Raw genomic sequence first — 23,816 nt, 5'->3', positions numbered from 1 at the left:
CACACTCATTAATGCAATAGGCAGCAACGCGCAAAAAGAAATGCAAATTACACTCAAACGTACTCGCAGCTCACCTGAAAAAGCCACCAATAAATCAAACAAAAGACCAAAACAACATCCCACCAAATAGCAACAACTAACATACTGATTGAGCCGACCACCAACTGAGAATTGATTCGACATACTTTCTCAAGAGAGCGATGTGGAAGAATATACCAACAAAGAGCAACAAAGACCGCTACCATCGAAGGTGGTCGACCAAAAAAAAAAATACCAAAACCACCACGAATATATGTGCAGAATGTGCAATAGTTGAGCACATTAGTCAATGCTTTGAATGATAGCATTCAAAATAACTACGAGCTTAAGGTACTTAACAACAATGAAATAAAAATACAGACAAAAGAATCAAAACACCACACATCTACCATAAAACGATCGTAATAAAAGAACGAAACACACAATATTATACATTTCGTCCAAAGGAAGACAGAGGATTAAGAAATATGCATCACTCTACAGATAAGGATGACATTATATCTGAGCTTGCTGAATATGGGCATATACTATAATTATTAATATACACAACATCTTTAAAAACGGGACAAAACAACCACTTTCTATCTTCTCTATAGAGCTTAAACCTAAAGAAAATAACAAAGATATATACAACTTGACGAGCTTACTTCACTCTAAAATAAAATTTGAACCTCCGCATCAGAAAAGGACTCTGCCTCAGTGCATCAATTGCTAGAAATATGGGCATACAAAAAACTTTTGTAGAAGAAGAATGTGCAGGCCCGCACAAAACTGCAACTGTACGATTAATATACATAAATGACGATAACATCAAATTTGCCCTATGTAAAGAGAAGCACACCGCAAACTACAAAGGATGCATGATTGCCAAATCCCTAAGAGTGCAACGACGATGATATGCAGGCATTGAAAACAATGATAAGCCAGCTAATCTACCAAATATCGAACATGATGAACATCATAACACTTCTCGTCACCAAAATGGATGACCAAAGAAAATAACTTAACAATAGCCTTATGGAATGTAAACGGACTAAGCCAACATATACCGGAAACTGAAAATTTCATCAGACAAAACAGCATTGACATACTAATGGTATCGGAAACACATTTTAGCGATAAATCCTTTGTAAGAATTCCAGGATATAACAATTTTTTGTACCAATCATCCTGACAATAAAGCTCATGGAGGCAAAACGGACACTGGGCGACTTATTTAGCTCAACATTTTGAAAATATATTTCAAAATGAAAATAACACCAAATTCGATTTGACTCATACAACGAGCAATAAAGGCGAGCAAATCATCAAAAAAACCAATTTCGACTTAAAAAACAACAAATCTCTTGTATATGACCTCATCTCGGGAAAAATTTTAAAGCCTATGCGCGACAGAGCAATAATTTATCTCAGGAACGTTTTTAATGCTGCTACTAAGTTCAAATACTTCCCAAAGACATGAAAAATTGCCGAAATCATTGCGATCCCAAAATCCAATAAAGACGCGACGTTTGCATCGTTTTACCGATCAATACGTCTACTGCCGACAATATCAAATATATTTGAGAAGCTACTCTTTGATCGCATAGAGTCCATTATAACAAAAATAAATTTAATTCCCCAACATCAGTTCGGATATAGGCGAAAGCATTCGACAATCCATCAAGTGCACAGAGACACTCACAAAATTAATAAAGACTTCAACAATAAACAAGTATACGTGGCTGTATATCCTGAATTACTGCACAAACTTCAATCTTGGTTACCATATGACTACTTTCTAATGTGAAAAAGTTACATCCAAGATAGAAAATTTTATATTAAATAGATATAACGACGCATGTTCATACATTGAGGCTATGAACGCAGGAATTCCCCAAGGCAGTGTATTAGGACCCACTCTGTATCTTATTTATACCGCAGATTTACGGGAACCGTCTTCAGGAAATAGCATGATTGCGACGTTTGTAGATGACACTGTACTAATGGCATCTCATAGAGACCCGAAAATAGCACAAATAAATTAACAAAACGACCTAAACAAAACAATTAAATAATGGCGACAAAACAATTCAAGTCAATTACACGAACAGAAAGCTAACCATAGACTCATTAAAGATTAGAAACCCTGACGCGATTACTGATACAAAAGCTAAATACTTAGGTAATAAAAAAAAGAAACGAAATTAAAAATCGTTTTCGACAACTGTACTGGCTGCTATGGCTTCAGTCAAAGCTCTCTTGCACCAATTTCGAAGTATGGTATAGAAGTTTGGGGCACAGCGTCTAAATCCAATTTGACAATACTGTAACGTGTCCAGTCGAAGATATTTAGGACAATAACAAATGCACCATGGCATATACCAAACGCTGACATTCACCGCGACTTAAACATATACACAGTTGACGAAGCAATACAAATTGCGAGCAGCAAGCACATAAGCATACTTCTGACGCACACAAATCCAAATCTCTTGTAATATAATATAATAATAAGAAATATGCTTATCTAATTACCTAATTATTACAGTAAATATTTTACAAATTTACTCCATATTTCTAAATGATCCTGAAGTGCAGTGGCCTTACAGTATCACTTAACTCTCCAAATATCTTTAAAACCAATTACTTATTGTTAATATAGACAGCAATGAAAAAAATATAAAACTTTCATCGAAGCTTAGCATTGAGCGTTATGCCAAAGTATATTATTTTGCAGTTACTGCACCTAGCAGTACTATTGGATACTGATTCACTTTTTTGTTGGTGAAGTTTTCATGAACTGACTTGGTATTGTTCAGTTTTATGAGTCTTCATCCATTTTTCAATAGCGTTTGTTGCAATTTGAAGTTTGACTGCAGCTTCTTCAGCACTTTTTCTAATTGCTACGATGGCAAAAGAGGCGGTCAAGCTATTCGGGGGTATCGGCAAGTCTTTGCCAGAAACCACATGTGCCATTATATCAGAAGGTATAAGAGCAGACCAAGAATGCTTCCTTGCGGCACACCAGCATTTATTTTTTTATGACTTTAGGGGATTGAGAATAGCTTACCAATTTGAGGCAGCAGCGAGATTGTTCCATATGAGGAAACAAAATGTAGATCCTGGTTTTGTAATCATTATTATTTGTGCAACTTTCGACAGGGTTGGAACATAGTGGAGAAGAATTTAATGATTAAATAACTTTACTAATTTAACCAAACGTATGTAGGGTAACATTTTTAACACATCAGCTGTAATTCATTCGAATCCGGGCGTTTTTTTATCTTTTAGTTGTTTTATTTCTCTTTTGAGTTATTTTATGATAATGAATGAAATATGCGTATTTTCATTCACAGTAAGAGTATATAAATTCTCACATTGATTTTCGTTGGGTTGCAAAGTTTTGGTTAAGTGTTTTGCAAAAGCTATTGCCTTGTCTTTGTCACATTTTGCCCATGTCTTGTTATTTTTTTCTGATTGGAGGAACATGGCAGTTTGGCCTTTTCAAATATTTAGTACACTTCTAAAATGAGTAGTCAATCCTCTTTTATTCTGTCGTAACTTTGAAATGTACTTATTTATTGTTTCGTGTTTAGTAAAATTTAGTTGACAATTCAATTTTTGTGCTGCTTTGTAGAGTTTGGTTTTGCTACTGGGAGAACGAATTTGTTGCCATTTTCGGCGTAATTTTCTTTTGTTTGTGATTAGCTGCCTTTGGGGTAGTTAGCTCCAGTTGTTTTCCTTTTGAAATGAGGGATACTCATCCAGGCGGCTTTCTGAATTTCTTGGACAAACCATTAAACTTCTTCTTCTAATTGTTCTTTAGTCGTTACTAAGAAACCATTTTGTAGAATATTTTGAAGAATTTTTGCAAAGGATTTCCGGTCAGTATTTTTATTATGGAGCGTCGGATTACTTTCTTTCTCGATAAATGTTTTACTGATTTACTTTTTTCCGTTGGAGAATCAGGCTTGTAGCTTTGGCGGGATCAATAATAACGATTGAGTGAAGAGTATGGCTTAATTTGTAAATCTTGTTGATATCTTCACTGGAATCAAAAGTAACCATAAACATATTTAAAGGTTCTTTACCTTTCCATTTTAGCTTATTCAAGGCAATTAAAGAATTAAAGCCTGTATCATTTAGGTCAGCTATAATTGCTTCGGGTTCACAAGTGTGTTGCAAGTTTTTTATCATTACTTTAATTAGTTGCGTTTGCTTATTTTGGTTCGAAAACAGGGATATTTCTGATAAAGGATATTTCTATTGTCGTCACTATGCGTAACATTTATTTTATAAATATCTTTGTTTAATAATTTTATACTAAATGGGTTTTTAACCAAATTTTTTATTGCGATTCTTAGTTTTTGGTAGTTAGTGATATTTGATACCATGATGGGTGGAGGACATGGTTCATTGCAGTGTGCATATCGAATATTAGTTACACAGGGGATCCTTCAGCTTTCCGTTTCTTATTTGGTCCTTTATTTTTCTAAAAATCCAATCGGTTTGGTCTTTTATTTTTCTATAAAATCCAATCGGTTTCTGGAGCTAATTCCTCTTCCTCAACTTCATATATTATATTGATCTCATTATTTGTTTGTTTGGGAGCATAAGCACTAGACAAATCTTTATTTCGAAGCTTAAGTTTTTTGTTTTCGTCTTTTAGTTCACGACAAAGTGCATCTAAATTATTTATATATAAATAGATAATTGGCGCGTACACCCTTTCTGGGTGTTTGGCCGAGCTCCTCCCCCTATTTGTGGTGTGCGTCTTGATGTGGTTACACAAATGGTGGGACCTACAGTTTCAAGCCGACTCCGAACGGCAGATATTTTTATGAGGAGCTTATCCATGGCAGAAATACACCCGGAGGTTTGTCATTGGCTGCCGAGGGGCGACCGCTATTAGAAAAATATTTTTATTAATTTTGGTGTTTCACCGAGATTCGAACCTACGTTCTCTCTGTGAATTCCGAATGGTAATCACGCGTCAACCCATTCGGCTACGGCGGCCGCCTAAATGATCCAAACCATTTAGTCTTTGTATTAATACTGTTACATCCAAGTCTTTAGTGTTTTTAGCCGTTATTTCACCGCCCAGCGGCGGAGTGCGAACATTTAACGTTATTATATATTTATTTATTATTTTATTTTTATTTTATTTATTTATTTTTTTGGTAAAACGCTATTTTAACGATGGTAATACTGCATCTTGTACGTACCAATTATATAATATATATATAAGGTGTTGGATACGCAAGCCTAAAGCCCGGATATTGATCCAGTAGAAAATTTGTAGGCATATTTTAAGAAAAAAGTTGCAAATGCACACTTAAAAGGTCGAGCTAAGCTCAAAAATGTGTTTTTAGAGGAACGGCACAAATGCCCAAGGACTAAGATTTTCAAATATAGATTAATTTTAGGAGAAGCAGACTACAAGGTGTTACAGATGCTCGGGGTAGTCATAGAAAGGACTGAATCATATTTCATTTTTTAAAACTTATAATTCAAAGTTGCAAATGCAAATGTAAAAAGCCGCAAAGAAATAAATATTTTCTTAAGCAACAACCTGAATTTTGCTAGATTGATCGATGTCGAAACACTTCTCTGGCAAACTGCAAGAAAAAGCAAAATAGTTTCGGTAGTTAAGCATAGCAAACACAAGCGAACCACTTTACTTTCTGGTGCTTTGGTTTATGAAAAGTGACGAGGAATGAAATAACTTTTTGAATTTCATAATTCAGTGGAAATTGGATGTTAACAAGAACCAAACTGATATTACGAAATTTCTTAATTAATGCACAATTCCACTTTCCTCTTGAATGGAAAATTATCTCGAATCCTTATTAAATTCTGACAAAAATGATTTGCTGCTGGAGCAAGTTAAAGTGTTTGGCTTTAAACTATGTACGAGTATGTATGTATGTACATACTTTCCTAAAATAATGGATATGTGTGAATGTATATATCCATATGAATATATGTACGTATTAGTATGTGAACATACATGACTCTGTGGCGAATTTGTTCTTCTTCTTCGCTGCATTGCAGTTTATTGAGAACTTCCAACACGCACTGCCATTTTCTGATTAAAAAATGATTTATTGTCGTTAGTTACTTACTGAATTCATATCAAATATATTGTAAGTCACCAGCCAAATGACACATGAAGGTTCAAAAGTAAATTTTGAGAGTGGTGAGAGACGAAGTACATGGTTTCAAGGTCATATGAGCAACAATGATTAATAATCGGTCCAAACTGACGTATGTACGTGGTCATTATGGGTGCGAAATTTTTTGAAAAGATAAAAAAATATATTATTAATAATAAATATTCTCTTCTATAATTTAGCGTATGAATTATTTATATGGCATAATGTCATATGAAAGCTTATTAACTTAAAACCCTTAAACTGCAGAATAACTATTCTCTGTGTCTCATTTGGCTGTGGTATTATTAATGTGATAACTGGAGAATTTCTTCTAGAACGCATTCATGTTCACATCCCTCAATGCGGCCCACCGAATAAAGAACACTTTTTCCTGAAAAAAGTTGAAATTAGAGCTTTAAGAGAACTGAATTTCTGCTTGTTATTTAGCCTTGGATTTATTTTCTTCTAAGTCTAAGAATTTTACAGATAATTTGAATCTGGCACATGCAATCTGTAAAAATATGTACATTTACTGCTAAACTGTGGAAGAATAATTTAGTGTTACAATAATTCTTGTAGTTTAAGAACAGAATTGTCAATAGTCTGTGGGTGAATAATTGCTACATAAGACATACATAAAAATACTTAAACAGAAGGGTATAAGTGAGTACACTACCCTCTTCCTGACGCTAAAATACACCTTTCTTTTAAGAAAAGAAAAAAAAATTAACATGCACGGAAATGCGTACTGGCAACCACTGGTAAACTTTTTTTTATTTAACTGGATTTGGTCAATACGAAGCAAATACTATATGAGAAAGCTTAAGAGCAAAACTCATTTGGCTTACGCCTCTTTGTAACATAACCCTGAGCAAATTGCTGAAATCTCCCCTGCATAGTTCAAAGGGAATACCAGGAAGAACATTACATTACTTGGAGCTTAAGTATTTGAACAAATCGACAGCTGGGCTTCATATTGTATGCCGGAAGAATCGTTTTGTTTAATCTCTTAAAAATAAATGTTTATAAGTTTTATACTAATTTTATGATGCCTAATAAATTTTACTTGGTGGATGCAAATATTGGCGCTTTATGAGCTGGTATTGGGCGTTGATGTATGTTACTAAAGTTTGCAACATGGCCATTCATATAAATTAGAACACTCGTATATCGTTTGAGAGATCTGTGGATGCTATTTAAGCTGCAAAATAGGTTCAATTCTCATTCGGATGTCTGATACTTAAACATTTTCATTAGATTTATGTAACTTAGGTTTAGTTAACGTGGGGATGGTACCAACTATAAAGGTCAAACGCTGAGCTTTTCTTCGTATTCCGAGTCGTTTGAGCCATCCGATTCAGAGTAACTCTTCTTTGCAATTGTAATTTGAATGCCTCAGAAATTGCTTAAAAATTTAGGCGAACAGAGCGTCACTACACTTTTAACTAAAAATGTGTCGATATGAAAGGGAAGCTGTACATTTTTGGACTCGCTAAACATTTAAAATTTTGAAATACATAAATGCGCACCAAAAATGTTTAATCGCTTAGCACTTTAAAGAAATATGGAGACTTGTGCGTATATCTCTACTACGACTAGGACCGCCATCAGCGCCAAATTCACAGCGCAGTAGATGCGTCGCAATGGACGTCGACGTTGACGCTGATGCTGGCGTTGGCATTGACGTCGTTGTTGTCGCAGCAATAGTTGTTGCCAGATTTGCAATTGCAATTGCTGCAATCTGACCGTTTCTCCATCGGCTGTTCGCGCGGTTTCCGCTTCATTATTGCCGATGTCACCAGCGTCGTCTCTGGCGCCGCTGCTGCCGTCACCGCTCTTTCGCGCATTTCCAAAGCAACTACAACCGCACACCGGCCAATGTCAAACCGATGCTAACGACGATGTGCTATCATATGCGACCAATAGCGAATCATTTTCATCACTGCCACTGCCCGCGCTGCGCTCCGACTCGTTGATCACCTCGAGCCGTGTCTGCGGTTGAGCGATTTTGTACTTGTGATGCCGTTTGTTAATCAGCACTGTGCGTATGTTGTTGTCGCGCATGCGTGAAGAGTACGTACGTGCGTGCAGGTGCCTAGAGCGATGTGTGCGATTACATGGACGTTTATGCTGCATTGGCGCGCCAAGCATCGTACAATCGGAGCTATCTTCGTCATCGTCGTCGTAGTAGTAATCATCGTAATCATAATCGTCATCACCATACTCGCCACATTCCAAATCCTCGTCGTCATCGTCGTCATCATAATCGTCAAAATCAAAGAAACAACAACCGGTCGGCTTGCGCTCCACGTCGGGTATATAATTGAATCGGCGTTGTTTACTGCCGCTGCCATTGCAGTGATGATATGGCATCGACGTCGTCGTCGTCGCCGCCGTCGTTGACGATGCGGTTTTTGCCTGCGATTGGTAGTGCGAAGTCGTGTGATATGTGTGACTATTTGATAGGCGTGTTTCGAGTTGATGAGAGTCGTGAGCGTTATATCTTAGCTCAATTACCTCGGGACCTTTCCATGTGATGCCTGCACGCACCAAATTGTAGAAGCGCATAACGCCCCACATGGCGAGCACCTATAAATAGAAGAACAAATAGGAAATCGCATGAGAACCAAAGTGTTGCTTTCATAAAAGTATTTCAATTTATATTTTAAGGTTGCATAAATACCCATAAATTATATTAGGGAGGAACTGCGATTAGTTAGAGGTTGCTTACGCTATTTTATTTTTTTTTTTAAACAAAATTTCTAAAAAAAAACTGCACTGTAATCATAGTGGGTCTCCAGACCTATGTGACACTTCTACTTTCCCATCCAGAGTGGCAACCCCATAACATAAAAATAATGTAGAAATTTCAAAAAAAATGATTATTTTTTGCTTAAAAAATGTCTTCTCCTTCCTCTTCTTGACTGGCGCGATAACCGCTTACGCGATTTTGGCCGAGTTTAACAAAGCCCGCCAATCGTTGCTTTCTCGTTCTAACCGTTGCCAGTTGGACACACCAAGAAAAGCCAAGTCCTTCTCGACCTGATATGTCGTCGTAAAGCTCATACAGCTCATCGTTCCATCGCCTGCGATACTCTCCGTTGCTAACTTGCAAAGGTTCAAAAATCTTCCGCACAATCTTTCTCTTAAACACTCCAAGGACGCCTCAGCGGATGGTGTCATCGTCCAAGCTACTGGGCCTTAAAAAAGCTCCACTATATTAACCCATTCGAGACAGCACATATTTTTGGAGACTATCCCCAAAATAAAAATTTTTTTTTTTGCTTTATATTGACCATTTTTATAAAAAACATATTTGCAATAGAAGTCAGTCACTTTGTAACTCCCGTGTGATTGCACACCGTGTGTGCAGGTAGTTGCTCTGAATATTTTTATTACTAGGGACCGATTGAACACCAAGTGTGCAATGCGAAATAAAATAAAAACATTATTAACAACATTGAATTTAATAACATTTATTCCAAAAGTAGACATGCAACATGAGGTTCAATGATGAAGAAAAACATATTGATTATATTATATACCTAAATAAAAATATATTTTACTACTTCTGTACAAGGTAAGACATTTTGCTGGAAGGACGACCCTTACCTTTGTTGTGCATAAGGATAATGCTTGAAACAATCGCCCAAACATAATCCAGGGTTACCGACACAATCAGGGCAAGAGTAATTTGTGCGTTTATACTATATTTACCGTCTTTAGAGCATTGTCGACAAATCTTTCTTTGCACTTTTCTATTCTTAACTCTACGCAGAATTTCAGGTAGATGATCCTTTGATACTGGTGAGGTCAGTGCATCGTCCTGGGGATTTCCAATTAATTTATCTAAAATCTCCAGACGATACTGATAAAAATTCAGTTTTGCTGTTGATGGTGAATAAGTTTTATAAAGGTTGAATGAATTTTGCCGCAAAATTATTAAGTTAAGTCTATTAATATAAATTAATCCATAATTTTATATACGGCTGTGTTCGTAAATGCAACATAACGCGCAAACTACAATTGCATAACAAACAGAACGTTCAGAAATGCCAATATGGCAGCACTGCAATAATCAAGCGTTCAAAAAGACAACAATTCTATCAGTTGTCACTCATAATTTCTATAAAAAAATTGTTTACTACATTTAACTACGATGTCTGATGAAAAGTAAGTGCAAAACTGTTTTATTTTAATTTTTGTATTGAAATTTAGTTAAATTATGTTAATAATAATTATATAAATTATTATTTTTAAATTTTTAGTGAAAATCTCAGTAATGCGGAGACACAGTTATTGCTGAGAGTACGGTTGAATATGGAGAACAAGTTTAAATCGGGTAGAAGGAAAAAGATGTATTGTGGAAGAAAGTTGTGACCGAAGTTAAAAATGTAAATCCCAACATAAGACTGGACAGCACCACACCGCAGAGAAAATTCTTCAATCTCTTGGTAACGTACAAGCGCATTAAGAAAAGAAATAATTCTTCCGGTAGAGAAGCTACATCCTGGAGGTATTTTGAGGACTTCGACGAAGTTTATGGTACAAGGCACTCAATGACTCCTCCAACAGCAAATTTGCAAGCCTCTTTGGATTTGGTGCTGTCAACGTCGTCCACATCTTCAAGTGAAATAAATAATGAGTCGCCAAATTCTCCACCGACTACCGCTGAAACGGCCGCCAGTACTCGAACGACTTCAAATAACGAGCCACAACAACAGCAGCAGCCACCAGATTCTCCACCGACTAGCAGTCAGAGAGCCACTCGTAATCGAGCGACGTCTAACAGAGACATTTTAAAGTTTTTCGAAGCAGACGCGGTTAAAGAAGAAGCTCGACATAACGAGGTCATGGCTTTGGAGAGGGAAAAGCTGTCGCTAGAAAAAGAAAGAATAAAAACTCTACTAGACATGAAATCGGTGTTGGCAGATTATTTAAAAAAATGGTGTTAATATAAATAGATAAGTAGTTGGCCTGTGGTAGAGAAATGAAATGTACCTTTTTAATTTTTTATATGTGTAAGAAGCTCGCCATATTTTTTTTATTGAAACTAGGTTAAGTTAAATAAATGTTTTTTCTTTTAAATGAAAACAATAAAAATTAAAATGAAGTTCATCAGAAAAAGTAATCAAGAAATTATTCAAATAAATGAAGGTGAGCTAAAGTAAATTTTTTATGATGAAAACAGAGTGGTAAAATTGTTTCTTCTATCAATTCCATTGATATCATCTGAATCAACACGGCGAATGGGGGCATGTTGAATTCCTCCGATTTCATTGTTGGTTTCGATATCGGCATGTGTTATTGTATCGTTAATATGTTCAGAATAACCTCCCCTATTTATGATAAAATTGGGCAAGATAGCGCAAGCAAATATCAAATTAGATGTGGCTTTAATGCTCGAAGCTTCAATATAATTTTAAATTTTAAATCTTTTCTTAAAAATCCCGAAAGCTTGTTCTATAAATACTCGCGTTGAGCTTAAACGGGCATTGAAAGTCTTCTGTTCCCTACTGAGATGCCCATTGTCTCTGTGAGGTATCATTAGAAATTGCAGAGTCCCCCAATATAACAGCACTTGGTGCCAGCTGTAACTCGCTAGATGTTATTGCTTGAAATATTGGGCTATTTGTCCAAACATTGGCATCGTGGCAGCTCCCTGGATATCCAATAAACACATCTAGGAAATGATATTGGCTGTCGCATATAGCCTGGAAGATAATAAATTAAAGTGATAAAAATAATGAGGTGGAAGCATGTAAATCAAACCTGCATGGATACTGAGTGCTTTCCTTTCCGATCATAATAACTAATCGCATCTACACTTGGGGTAGGTATGTTAAAATGCGTTCCATCTAAACATCCTTTAAAAAAGGAAAGGGACTTTCTCTGCTATTTTCAAAATTTGTCATGACCTCTTGCTGACGGTTACAGACGGCCATTCTATTTCGCTTTTAAGATTACAAATGGCTTGGATTGTTTTGTTAAATACACGGTGTGATGTTCCTTTTGCAATGTTGAAGCGATTCGAAAGCTATCGGAGCGTCACCCTGCTATTGCATAGCTTCCATAATGTCATGTGTAGACAGTTCTCTAACGAATGACCATCACGGCCAAGCCTTGCAGATACCCAGTGTGGAGTCAAAGCCTAACTAAAGTGAAACTATAAATTATCAATTTACATAAAACTTATAAAACCTTACTTTAAAAGTGGCCCAATTCATTCGGAAATGGGAATAGAAAATGTCCTCGGGAAACGACTTTATTGTTTTAATAAACGATTTGTTTTTAGGTATTTTTTCTTTTTAAAGACAAACATTTGTACCTAAACATTTTTCTCTTTGACTTGAATATCCTTCTTTTTCTTAAATTTAAAGAAAATCTATCTTTTCTTTGCTCACAAATTTCGTCTAGTGTTAATAGGACTATGAATAAGTTCGTGCGGTTTTTTTTCGAAATTTGAAACTTTATTGACGTAAAATGGTTACAAATTTAATATTCAAAATATTGTCCATCGCTTACTACTACTTTTTCCCATCTTTCTGGCAATTCACGGATTCCCTTTGTGAAAAATTTGGTCGGTTTTGCCGCAATCCACGAATCGATCCATTTTTTGACTTCATCGTAATTACGGAAGTGCTGGTCAGCCAGGCCATGTTGCATCGATCGGAAGAGATAGTAATCGGATGGCGCAAGGTCTGGACTATACGGCGGGTGGGGTAGGACATCCCATTTGAGCGTTTCTAAGTATGTTTTGACCACTTGTGCAACATGTGGCCGAGCATTGTCATGTTGCAAAATAACTTTGTCGTGTCTATCGGCGTATTGCGGCCGTTTTTCTCGCAGTGCTCGGCTCAAACGCATCAATTGTCGTCGGTAGACATCCCCCGTAATCGTTTCATTCGGTTTCAGTAGCTCATAATACACAACACCCAGCTGGTCCCACCAGATACACAGCATAACCTTCAGGCCATGAATATTCTGCGCCGACGTCGATGTTGAAGCATGGCCAGGGTATCCATACGTTGCCCGACGTTTTGGATTGTCGTAATGGACCCACTTTTCATCGCCAGTCACAATTCGATGCAAAAAACCCTTTCTTTTGTGCCGTTGAAGCAGTTGTTCGCATGCCATAAAACGGCGTTCAACGTCTCTTGGCTTCAATTCATACGGCACCCAATGGCCTACCTTTCGGATCATTCCCATGGCTTTTAAACGTTTGGAAATGGTTGATTGATCAACTCCCAAAGTTTTTGCAACCTCTTCTTGCGTTTGAGCCGGATCTTGATCGAGCAATTCCTCCAATTCGGTATCCATGAACTTTGGCGGCGCACCCTCGCGTTCTTCGTCTTCCAAGCCAAAATCACCACTTTTAAAGCGTGCAAACCACTTCTGGCACGTTCGCTCAGATAGAGCATGCTCACCATAAACTTCCACCAAGATACGATGACTTTCGGCTGCTTTTTTCTTCATATTAAAATAATGAAGAAGAATTCCCCGCAAAAACACATTATTTGGCACGAAATTCGACATTTTCAAGTGTGGTAAAAATATTGTTGTTTACGCTTCAAATAAAAAACTTATACTGACGTTTGTGCCTTACGACAGTAGCTCTCCAATGAATGTTTGGAAATGTGGATCGATGGAATAATAATCAAGTTACGCCATCTGTTGTAAAACCGCACGAACTTATAAATAGACCTATTAGATTCAGCAAAATTTCCATTTTAGTATTATACGCGTTCAAAAATGCAAACAAACGTATTTGCAAATTGTCAAAAATTGTATAAGAAGTATCAAATGTCAAACTGATGCTTATGCTGCAAGTCATGTCGCATTTACGAACACAGCCTACCATTTGAATGTTCTCCTTGTGCATGAATGATATGACAGCATTTGATCTTTGCGATCTATCCCATTCATGTACTTGTTGTAGTGATGCAATGCAATTGGTTTTAGGATTTTAGTACTCTTTATTTTCGTACTCTTCTTAAGTCGCTATATATGTATCATGAAATTCATATGAAATGAATAAAACGTCTTTTTTATTTTTGTATTTACCTATTATCACATTATTTTTGTAGCGAGATATCACTTCATTTTTCAAAAGTTTCATTTTTATCACTTCACAATTGTTTCCCTTTCTTACTAAACCAAAACTTGTGTAAAAATTGTCCATAAACACAGAATGTCTTTGATGCCGAAAATCTTGCATCAAACGAAAAACCACTTTATCAACATGTCCCTTGCCACTAATAACATCACCACTTCCCGTATATACTTTTATTCGCAATACAGTCCCAGAACTTTCGCATAAAATATAAAATTTTATACCGTGTTTATGCTTTTTATTTGCAATATATTGCCTAAACATTAATCTTCCTCTCCAAGGAACTAAGGATTCGTCTATTGACAGTTCTCTGTGTGGATTATGTATATCTTTCATTTTTGAATTGAAATAATTTATAACGGGAATTGTTTTTCGTAGGCGATTATCACTTTCGTAATTAGAAGAAAAATGAAGGCATCTTAAGATATTTTGAAATCTTAGTTTGCTCATATGAGTGGAAAAACAATCAAATCCAAACTGCTTGCTTGTACTCCAATAGTTTTAAATTTTTGGACATTTTATAGTGCCTGTATGTAGTAACAAGCTTAAAAATATATTGAATTCTGAAATTGTTAATTTTTTCCATTTTTCTCCTAAGATCATTTCGCCGTACTTATTTGTCTCACTCACAGTCATACAAAAAAATGTGTCATCAAATTAGAGGTCAAAAAAATCGTACGGATCACCTCCTTTAGGTGCCTTTTGAAGACCGGGCTTACCGGCAAAAGGATTTTTTTTAAATCACCGTCATCTGCCCATTTCCCAGTATCTTCACTAACTTCAGTTTCACGTTCTTCAATTTCACTTTCACTTTCATCTTCATTACAATCTTCCCAATCACTATTCTCAAAGATATCATCAAGTGCATCATCTAACTGTTCTATATTCATATTCATGTCTTTTTCATATTCCCAATCACTGTCACTGTACATAATGCCAACATTTGGGTTCTTTTTCCTCATTTCTGTAAACAACAAATCATCACCTTCTCTATCACTGTTCATTTGATGCAATCCTGATGGTTCTGGCTTTGGGTCACTCATTTTAGGGGCTAAATTGAAACCAACATCAAATTTTATACTATTTCTACACACTTCTAAAATAATTTTTAGTTTAAACCAGTCTTATCCTCACGGCTACTTTTTCCAGACTGACTGACAACTGGAATTCAATATAATTGCACACGGTGTGCAGTCGGTCTTTTTGGCTTCTAAATGCATTGCATCGGTCTCGCATGGGTTAAAAAAGGCACTCAAATAATTGTGGAGGGACAAATGCCTGCATATTTTATTTTGAATTTTGGTTCGGCCAATTTCAGTCCGGTGCGTACCGTACCAAAAAGATGAAGGGCATTTTTCTCGAGCCTACATTTTTCAAGACGGCTGGAGTCATAAGTCGAAGAAATTCTAGCCATTGATTTAGCCTTTTAAGTGTATATTCAAAATTACATACTCATGGAAGTTTGAATGAACTTAGTTAAAAAAAAATATTTGCTAAATTTTTTATTAAATAATTTTAATTTTTTTTAACGCGGTATTTTTCAAAAATCGGTATATCAAAAAATGTTACGTTAGTCATTAGTCAATTAGTTGCTCTAGCGCTGTCTGGTGGGCGCATAGTACCCATGTGAGTATGCATAACCGAAACATGTTCATCTTAAATGAAAAATTACTGATGCAGTTAGTCGCATAATATTTTTCACATACGACTATTTTTCCTGCTGCTACAAAGGCCTAACTCCTCATGTCAAGATTAATATCATTGCAATTCAAAAAAATTTTGCAACTTTGTTTTGACCCATATCATCTCAAATATCTTCAAACTCCTTGGGTTTGCATAAGCTCATGTTAGAACAACAGGAAAAATTGTATTTAAAAAACTCACGTAGATTGGAATAAGTAGCAAATTGCACTGCCCAAAGGCACCGTTATGTTTAATATGGATCTATGGTAGGAATCTTTTTGAAGTTAGAACTGCTTATCTATAATTCGATTTAGATTTAAGCAAAACGATAATAGTTTGATGATGAAAAAAACATATAAAAAAGGTGAAATACACTGGTATTTTGTGAATTTTCATCATTTAAATAATACTGCAAAAAAATGTTAATCATAGCAACACTTGCAGACGACACTGTCTTGATAGCATCAGATCCAAGGGCGGCTGCTTATGAACTTCAGGAATTACTTAACAACACCATTCAATGGTTCGTGAAAAGGGGAATTAAAATAAATGAAGATAAAACCGCCCACGTCACATACACTAACAAGAGAAAAAAAAACAATACAATCCAATATTCATAAAGAATAAACAAATTCTCAACGACACAAAGGGTATGATTGTAGACAATAAAATTAATTGGAAGTTACACATTGGACAAATCAAGACTAGGTTTAAACCACTTCATTGGCTTTTGGAAAAATAGAATGCTCTCACTAGAAAATAAGATACTAATATACAAAGTAATTATAACACCAATATCGAAATATGGCTCAGAGATTTGGGGGACTGCGAGCAGTACAAATATAAAAATTATACAACAAACGCAAAATAAGATACTCCGTATAATATCAAAAGCAGAATGGTATATACTAAATGATAATATCCATCGAGAACTTAAAGTAAAAACAGTCTATGAAGAAATACGCAACAACAGCTAAAGACACACAAACCGACTACTAGAACATTCTAACAGGGAAATTCGTTAACTTCCATTAAAAGAGGAAACCGAGAAGAGGAGACTTAAGGGCAAGCGACCAACTGACCTGCAGATTTAAATAGTGTTCAACTTTTATGAATAATTGTATGTAGTGGTATTGGCTTCTAAATATTATTGAAACCCAAAAAGAAAGAAGAATTGTAAATATTTTAAGTTTAAATAGAAACAATAATAAAGGGTTAAACTAAAATCATAGGTTCCTGGTAATGAAATTAATGCGTGCCGGTCGACGTTGTTGTCGATTGGCCTACCCGCATGGAAGCGCTGGAATCAGCGCTTTGCTATTGCATTCGATACTGTATAGAGTGCATAGTTTTTTTGGCTGCCTGCTCTGATTTTCCCCATAGGGAACTGAATGTTTTTCTATCTTTATTTTGAACGCTGTAAAGCACAATAGGCATCACAAACACACAAAATTGTTAAAGACATTTTTGGCGAAACGTTAGTTTTAAATCAGCATTCAATAATTTATCTGGTATTGTAGATAATTTCATGGCATCTATTTTTTGAATATGATGCCCGCCGCGGCCACGAATTGCATAGTATATTCGACTGTAAAGCAAGTTGCGCCTTTTTGTTGGAACCAAATGATTAGCTGACTAATTTTTGGTAATTTTTGGTCTCGACAGCGCTCGCCATTCGCCGTAATGGCAGCTCCTTCCTCATATCGAAAGAAATAAGGACCGGTGATGCCACCAGCGCTCTATGAGCTTCGGGATCAGATTTTGTTTTAAAGTAATTTCCCCAATTTGGAGGCGCTGTTGTACTGTTAAACGATTCATGACGACTTGCTAAACTTTAACGAACGGAAATGCCAATACAGTTTATCGATATCGATAGTTCTTATACAGCTAAAAAACACCCTATATTGTGCCGTGTTATGGAATTCGCTTAAATAATTTAACGATGTTCACATGGTTATCTTCCCTTAAATACAATTTTAACGATTTTGGTATTCGGTGAGCCGTTTCATAACAAAAATCGATAAGACAATAGCAGCTATTTTGGTCGACTTGTTAACTATCACACTCTCACTATCACAAGCCAAATGTCAATGATGCTTAAATCAAACGAGAAGATAAGAATTAGAAGTTTAATTTAAAATTTTGAAATTACATTATCAAATAGTTGTAATAACAATAAAGCGAGCTTATGTTTTTCGAGTATTTGGCTTCTGATTTATTCCGCGTAGAGGAAGTAGTGAGCCCTCGAAGCTGGCTGTGAGATGCAGATAATCGTTTCCATTTGGTTGCAGGGAAGTAAAACTATTCCGGTTAACTTCAGCTTTGGAGGAAGGAGGAGTTCGGTCAAATACCTAATAGAAGTTCACACGCCAATTATTTATTATTTCATGCGAGAAGTACACTCAACACACGTTTTCTTAAACTCTTAAAATCAGTCGCTGTTCTGACACCAATAAAGCAACGAAATTAATGCTGGTAATTTTGTCATGTGGACATAGTCAGACATGTGAATAAAATTATTGAAGAAAAATACATATTTAATAATTTCAAATGCGTTTGGGGATACGCAGCGCTTTTTGTGTGGTTTGAGAGTCATACAGAAATTAACATGCTACGAAGCTATATACATTTTTCAAATGGAAGCGATATAATTGAGTTCTGGAGAAATTTCAATAACAGTTTGCATTTTCAACTTAAAGAATTTTCTCATAAGATATTATCACTTTTCCTTCCATGTACTTTTGGGAACAATTTTTTCTGATTTTAAATTTCTTTGCTTTAAGCAAAGAAATAAACTAAATACAAGCCATTTAAAAAAAATATTATACTACTCGCCAGAAACTATACCAAAAGTAGAGGGTGATCAGAATGGAGGAACTACACGCGTCACTACTGTCAAACTAAATATATAATTTTGTTCAGTATTCACTGACATTTCATCCTGGAAAGACGTACGCCTCAACAACGTTTACAAATCATATGAATGTATTACGAAAATCAACGCTCTATGAAAAGTGTTCATCGCGCGCTCGAGCCCATTTGTGTTGTTTTTTATGTACGATGTCCAGCCCCGACGAGAGGGAGGGGGATCGGGTACTTTTTACCCCGGGCCCGGAGTTCTCAAAGGGGCCCGGACCCGAGAGTAATTCGAATTATATGAATTAGACATAATTAGAAAGGGGCCCGGGGCCCGGATATGCTCTCTACGGCCCTGACGATGTCTACGTCAAAAAACAAAATTTTTGTGTTTGGGCTGAAGAGCGACCCAAAGCTAATACATAACAGTCATTACATCCATTAAAAACAACCGTTTGGTGTGGCCTATGGGGTGGAGGAATTATCGCCCTATATTTCTTCAATTTCAATTTACTTTGTTTTGTTTAAATTAAAATCAGATGCCTCTAAATTGATTACCCTTTAGAAATATTAATAATGAATAAACTACGTTTTGAGATATATGTTTTTTGTCGTTTCTTTTAAAATAAACTAAGATAACTTGCAAAAGAATGAAGTTATTCAATTACTTACTTTTTTATTGAAGTTTGTTACAGAATTGACGTTTTTTATTCTATTATACCAATATATAGATTCTAAAAACGTATATGCTGCTTGCATACTGCTGTTTCAATTTTTCATTGTTGCCACATTTGGTCTTTAAATTTAACTCTTTTCACCACTGCACAGTGCGATTACTTTGTGCTCGCCAACACACTCGCAAAGCCAGTTTGGCCGACCTCTGTCTTAAAGCAATATATTCACACACTGACCTCACCCACCACCCTCGCATTATTACTCTCTTATTATTATTCTTAATTGTCTTTATAGTTAATCCCACGCCCTTGCTAACCTCACCTACCACACTAACACCCATTCTCATAACATTTCCTGTTACTGTTTAATGTAAGTGCGAACTGTAAGCTTGGGCATCTGCTTTGTCAGAAATAAATTCGGTTTGTGATAAAGCACAAATGAGTAAACTTGGTCGTTTACGACTTTATAAGTTTATAAAAATAGTTTTAAGTAAACATGAATTTCAAATAAACAAGTATTTCACTTTACTTACTTTGCGCAAATATAACTGAAAATAACCTCAAAGTTGATTTTAATAGCTTGACTTGTATGAGTACGTTACTCCTTTTGATATGTAAGTTCACAAAGATGCCACTTTTTATCTGTTTGAATAGAATAAATAAATGATCGTTCTAAAGTCGCGCCTAGATATATATATATATATAATTGAAGCGTACACCCTTTTTGGGTGTCTGGCCGAGCTCCTCCTCCTATTTGTGGTGTGCGTCTTGATGTTATTCCACAAATGGAGGGACCTACAGTTTCAAGCAGACTCCGAACGGGAGACATTTTTTATCAGCGGCTTTTTCATGGCAGAAATACACTCGGAGATTTGCCATTGACTGCCGAGGGGCGACCGCTATTAGAAAAATGTTTTTCTTAATTTTGGTGTTTCAACGAGATTCGAACCAACGTTCTCTCTGTGAATTCCGAATGGTAGTCGCGCACCAACCCATTCGGCTACGGCGGCCACCCGCGCCTAGATAATGTTTTATAATAAAACAAATTTTACTATTTTTACGGCTCTCAACAAATATATGTCTGTCAAAACTGGCAACATTTAAATTTCCACTATGAGCAGGTCTCTTGTTGCGAACGTCAAGATACCGTTGTTAAAGTTTGTGCAGCAACACTTTGCGTTACAGCAGCAACATTCGCAACAGGATTTCCAGTTTTGGTCTGTAAGTTCTTTCCCTATCCTCTATGGAACCGGTTTATTGAAATTTTTGCACCAACCTTTGACTTCTTGCCTAATTCATATTCGTTCGAACTCGTTCCACCAAAAAATTGTGAATTTTGCGTTATTTTGTTCAAGAAATTCGGCCATTTTTACAATAAGTTTCAATAATTTTAAGGCGTTTTTCTATCATGAAAACAAATGTCAGAGATGGCATTAAAAAATTTTGTATTGCCTAGGAATTATTCATTACTGACATCTAGACACCACTTTTAAAATACCCTTTAGAAGAAGACCGCCGCTTAGAATAAGTTTGCAGAAGTTATTACAGTCAGCAAATACTGTAGACAAAAATAATCTATGTAGAATCGTTTAAAGTTAGCGAATTGCACTACCTCAGCGAATGAAAAAATAATGAAAAAAATAATTTTTTTAAGAAATCAAACTACGTGCTTCATTTTTTTTTTTTTTTGGATTACTAATGTACAATACATTAAAAAGAAAGCAAAGGTCAAGGCTTTGAGTACAATTTCATAAAAATTTATTTTATATTGCATAAGTGAAACATAACCAAACAATATATCCATACAAAATTAATATTGTAACAAATACTTGTAAAGTTGATAAAAAAAACAATAAACAAATATTAAATAGTGCGTGCTGTCCCCAGTGTTGGAAATAAATTTTTTTAAACGATAGGGCATTGATGAAACGAGCTTCTGGAGACACGTAACTTCAATTGTGTCCCATTCTTCCACAAGTCTTCTTTTTAAATCAATCAACCTTTCAAATTGCTTCCGTTTTGGTAAACATTACGAGATAGTAGTCCCCAAATGTTTTCAATGGTAAGCGGCCGATTTATTTCTCTTCGAAGAAACCAAGAGTCAGTTGGGGCTCGTGAATTGCAGCGTTATCTTGCTGAAATATCCAATTTTCTCTCCCAAAATGTTTCCCCAAATTCGCGTAAAACATTATCAAGAATCGCTGACAAATGGTGACTTCTCGTGATGCCCAAAAAATGTCCAAACCATAAGAGGGCCGCCACGCTCTCCTTGCTTAAAATAATCTTTGTGATTTTTTAGAATCTTTACCACAAAAGTTGCACATAATTCAGCAATTTTTGCAATATCGCCTCAAAACAAATGAGAATTAACGTTTAACTGAAAACACGTACATAAATTTCGTGAAATCGGCGTTTACATAACGAAATTTTAAAATCTGGAGGCTTGTTCCACTTGTCAGTCCATTGCATTTCCTGCAAAATTGCATTACACTAGTGGTAATTGAGCTTAAAAAAGATTTTTTCCGCGTGACAGATATTTTGGCCTAACATGTTTCATTATTAATTTCGCCGAGGTACAGATACAATGTGCTTATACTAAGGGCTCACTAAAACATCTAACGAAAAATGGTCAGAATGTTTGGTTCACCTCATACTATGTACCTATATGCGGTGAAAAGTAAAAAAAGTGTGAAAAACGTTGATACCTAGTGTAAGTTCTTATGCCTTCATACTATTTATACAATAAAATAAATGTGTTCAATCCTTCATTGAACTCTTTTATTCGATGCTTGGCAAAGAGCAAATCCCTGGCGGCTGCAACAGGTGCCACTGGCATTAACTGCTGTCAACAACATCATTTTTCAAAGCAACAGCTTTCCTATTCTCTCGTGCTCCTCAGCCTCTCTCTGCAGTCCACAATTCTGCTCCATTGTGCGTAAGTTTTCAGCTTGTGTGCACACACCCTGCAAAGCCATTTACAAGGTCCACCCAAATGGCAATCTGGTGAGTTTGGAACTAGTTTCGTCAATCTCCTCTTTTGGCACTTTATCTTTCAGTTGGAACTGGTGTGGTACTAGTCAATAGCGCACTAGTGCGTGCTAGGCAAAACAGTAGCGGCGACGAACCAAATTTCAAGGAGTTTGCACAACTGCGTGACTCTGTTGGACGTGTTTACATGGCTGCGTCTTGTGTAATCGAGCTTCTGCACATGTCAGCTACATTTGACGGCAGACCACACAATATTTCACTGTGGCGTTCATTTCTGACCTTAGCGTATTTGCGAGCTTGACATCGCTCAACTAAATCACACTGAGTGTGTTTGTGAGCAACCAAGTTTTTTTTCTTTGTTTTTTTTTTTCTTTTTTTTTCTTTGCTTGTATGTAGGTACACGGCACTGAAGCGCATGTCCTTGTTACGAACAAAGCGATTCAGAAGCAATGCCAGGCGCATATGAAACTATTAGAACAGTTGGGACTAACAAACCACAAGACAGACATCATATAACTAGACATCTACCGCGTGCTCATGCATACACATACATATGTACGAGTAGTTAAAACGTAGATGTCAGTGCGATAAAAAGTGCTTACGCTTGAAAGAAGAAGAGTGAACAAACAAACCACAAGTGACCTATGACAATTGTGTTTGCCCTGCAGTCGCAAGCGAATTATGCGTTATTTTGCAGTGGAATTAACTTAATGCAATAGTGTGCGTATTTTGCATTGCCACTCAGGCAGAATTGCACATGAGCCGAGTTGAGAAATTACGCCACATAGGGGGATACAAGTAAAGGGTCTTTCAAATGTGACGCCGAAATGTGTAAGTAGTGAATAGTTCCTAGACGGTATCTTTTCCATGCCATCTTTGACATTTATCAAGTAAACAGTTGCACAATTCTATACAATAGAACAATGTGTTAAAATTGGTGAAACTTGTTTTGAAAATTAAGAACAAAATGTCGCAAGATTTGAAATTTTTTGGTGGCAATAATTATCCCAAAAAGTCGACAAGTCAAAGGTTGGTGCCAAAATTGGAAGAAACGGATTCTGCCAAGGATAGAAAAAGGACTGGTAGACCAAAAACTGGACGTTCTGTTGAGGAAATGCCTGCTGTAGCTAAAGTGCTGTTGAATAACGTTCAAAATCGATATACCGGCGCTCTCAACAATTAGACGTTCAAGAGTCGACTATTTGGCGGATTTTACCTCTAAACGGGCTCATGGCGAATATTTAATTTATTTGATTTTTTACATATAATTCTTAAAAGCAGTATTTTGAATAAAAAAGTGAAACGAAAAAATCCACTATTTGTAAT

General features: G+C 36.1%; 1 protein-coding gene across 1 annotated transcript in view; it reads right to left on the bottom strand.

Moving 5' to 3' along the window:
- Nucleotides 1–7,985: 7,985 nt before the first annotated feature.
- LOC128860885 (uncharacterized) overlaps nucleotides 7,986–23,816 on the bottom strand; it is a 109,881-nt gene continuing 94,050 nt past the window's right edge. Inside the window, exons 6-7 of the mRNA XM_054098672.1 lie at nucleotides 8,694–8,765; nucleotides 7,986–8,594 (exon numbers count right to left, since the gene is read on the bottom strand). Coding sequence (XP_053954647.1) covers nucleotides 8,058–8,594; nucleotides 8,694–8,765 — 609 coding nt within the window. The 3' untranslated portion in view covers nucleotides 7,986–8,057. The remainder of the gene's footprint in view (nucleotides 8,595–8,693; nucleotides 8,766–23,816) is intronic.

Source organism: Anastrepha ludens, chromosome 4, assembly GCF_028408465.1.
Source record: "Anastrepha ludens isolate Willacy chromosome 4, idAnaLude1.1, whole genome shotgun sequence".
Lineage (NCBI taxonomy): Eukaryota > Metazoa > Arthropoda > Insecta > Diptera > Tephritidae > Anastrepha > Anastrepha ludens.
The sequence above is the reverse complement of the archived record's forward strand: the minus strand, read 5'-3'. Positions and strand labels throughout refer to the sequence as shown.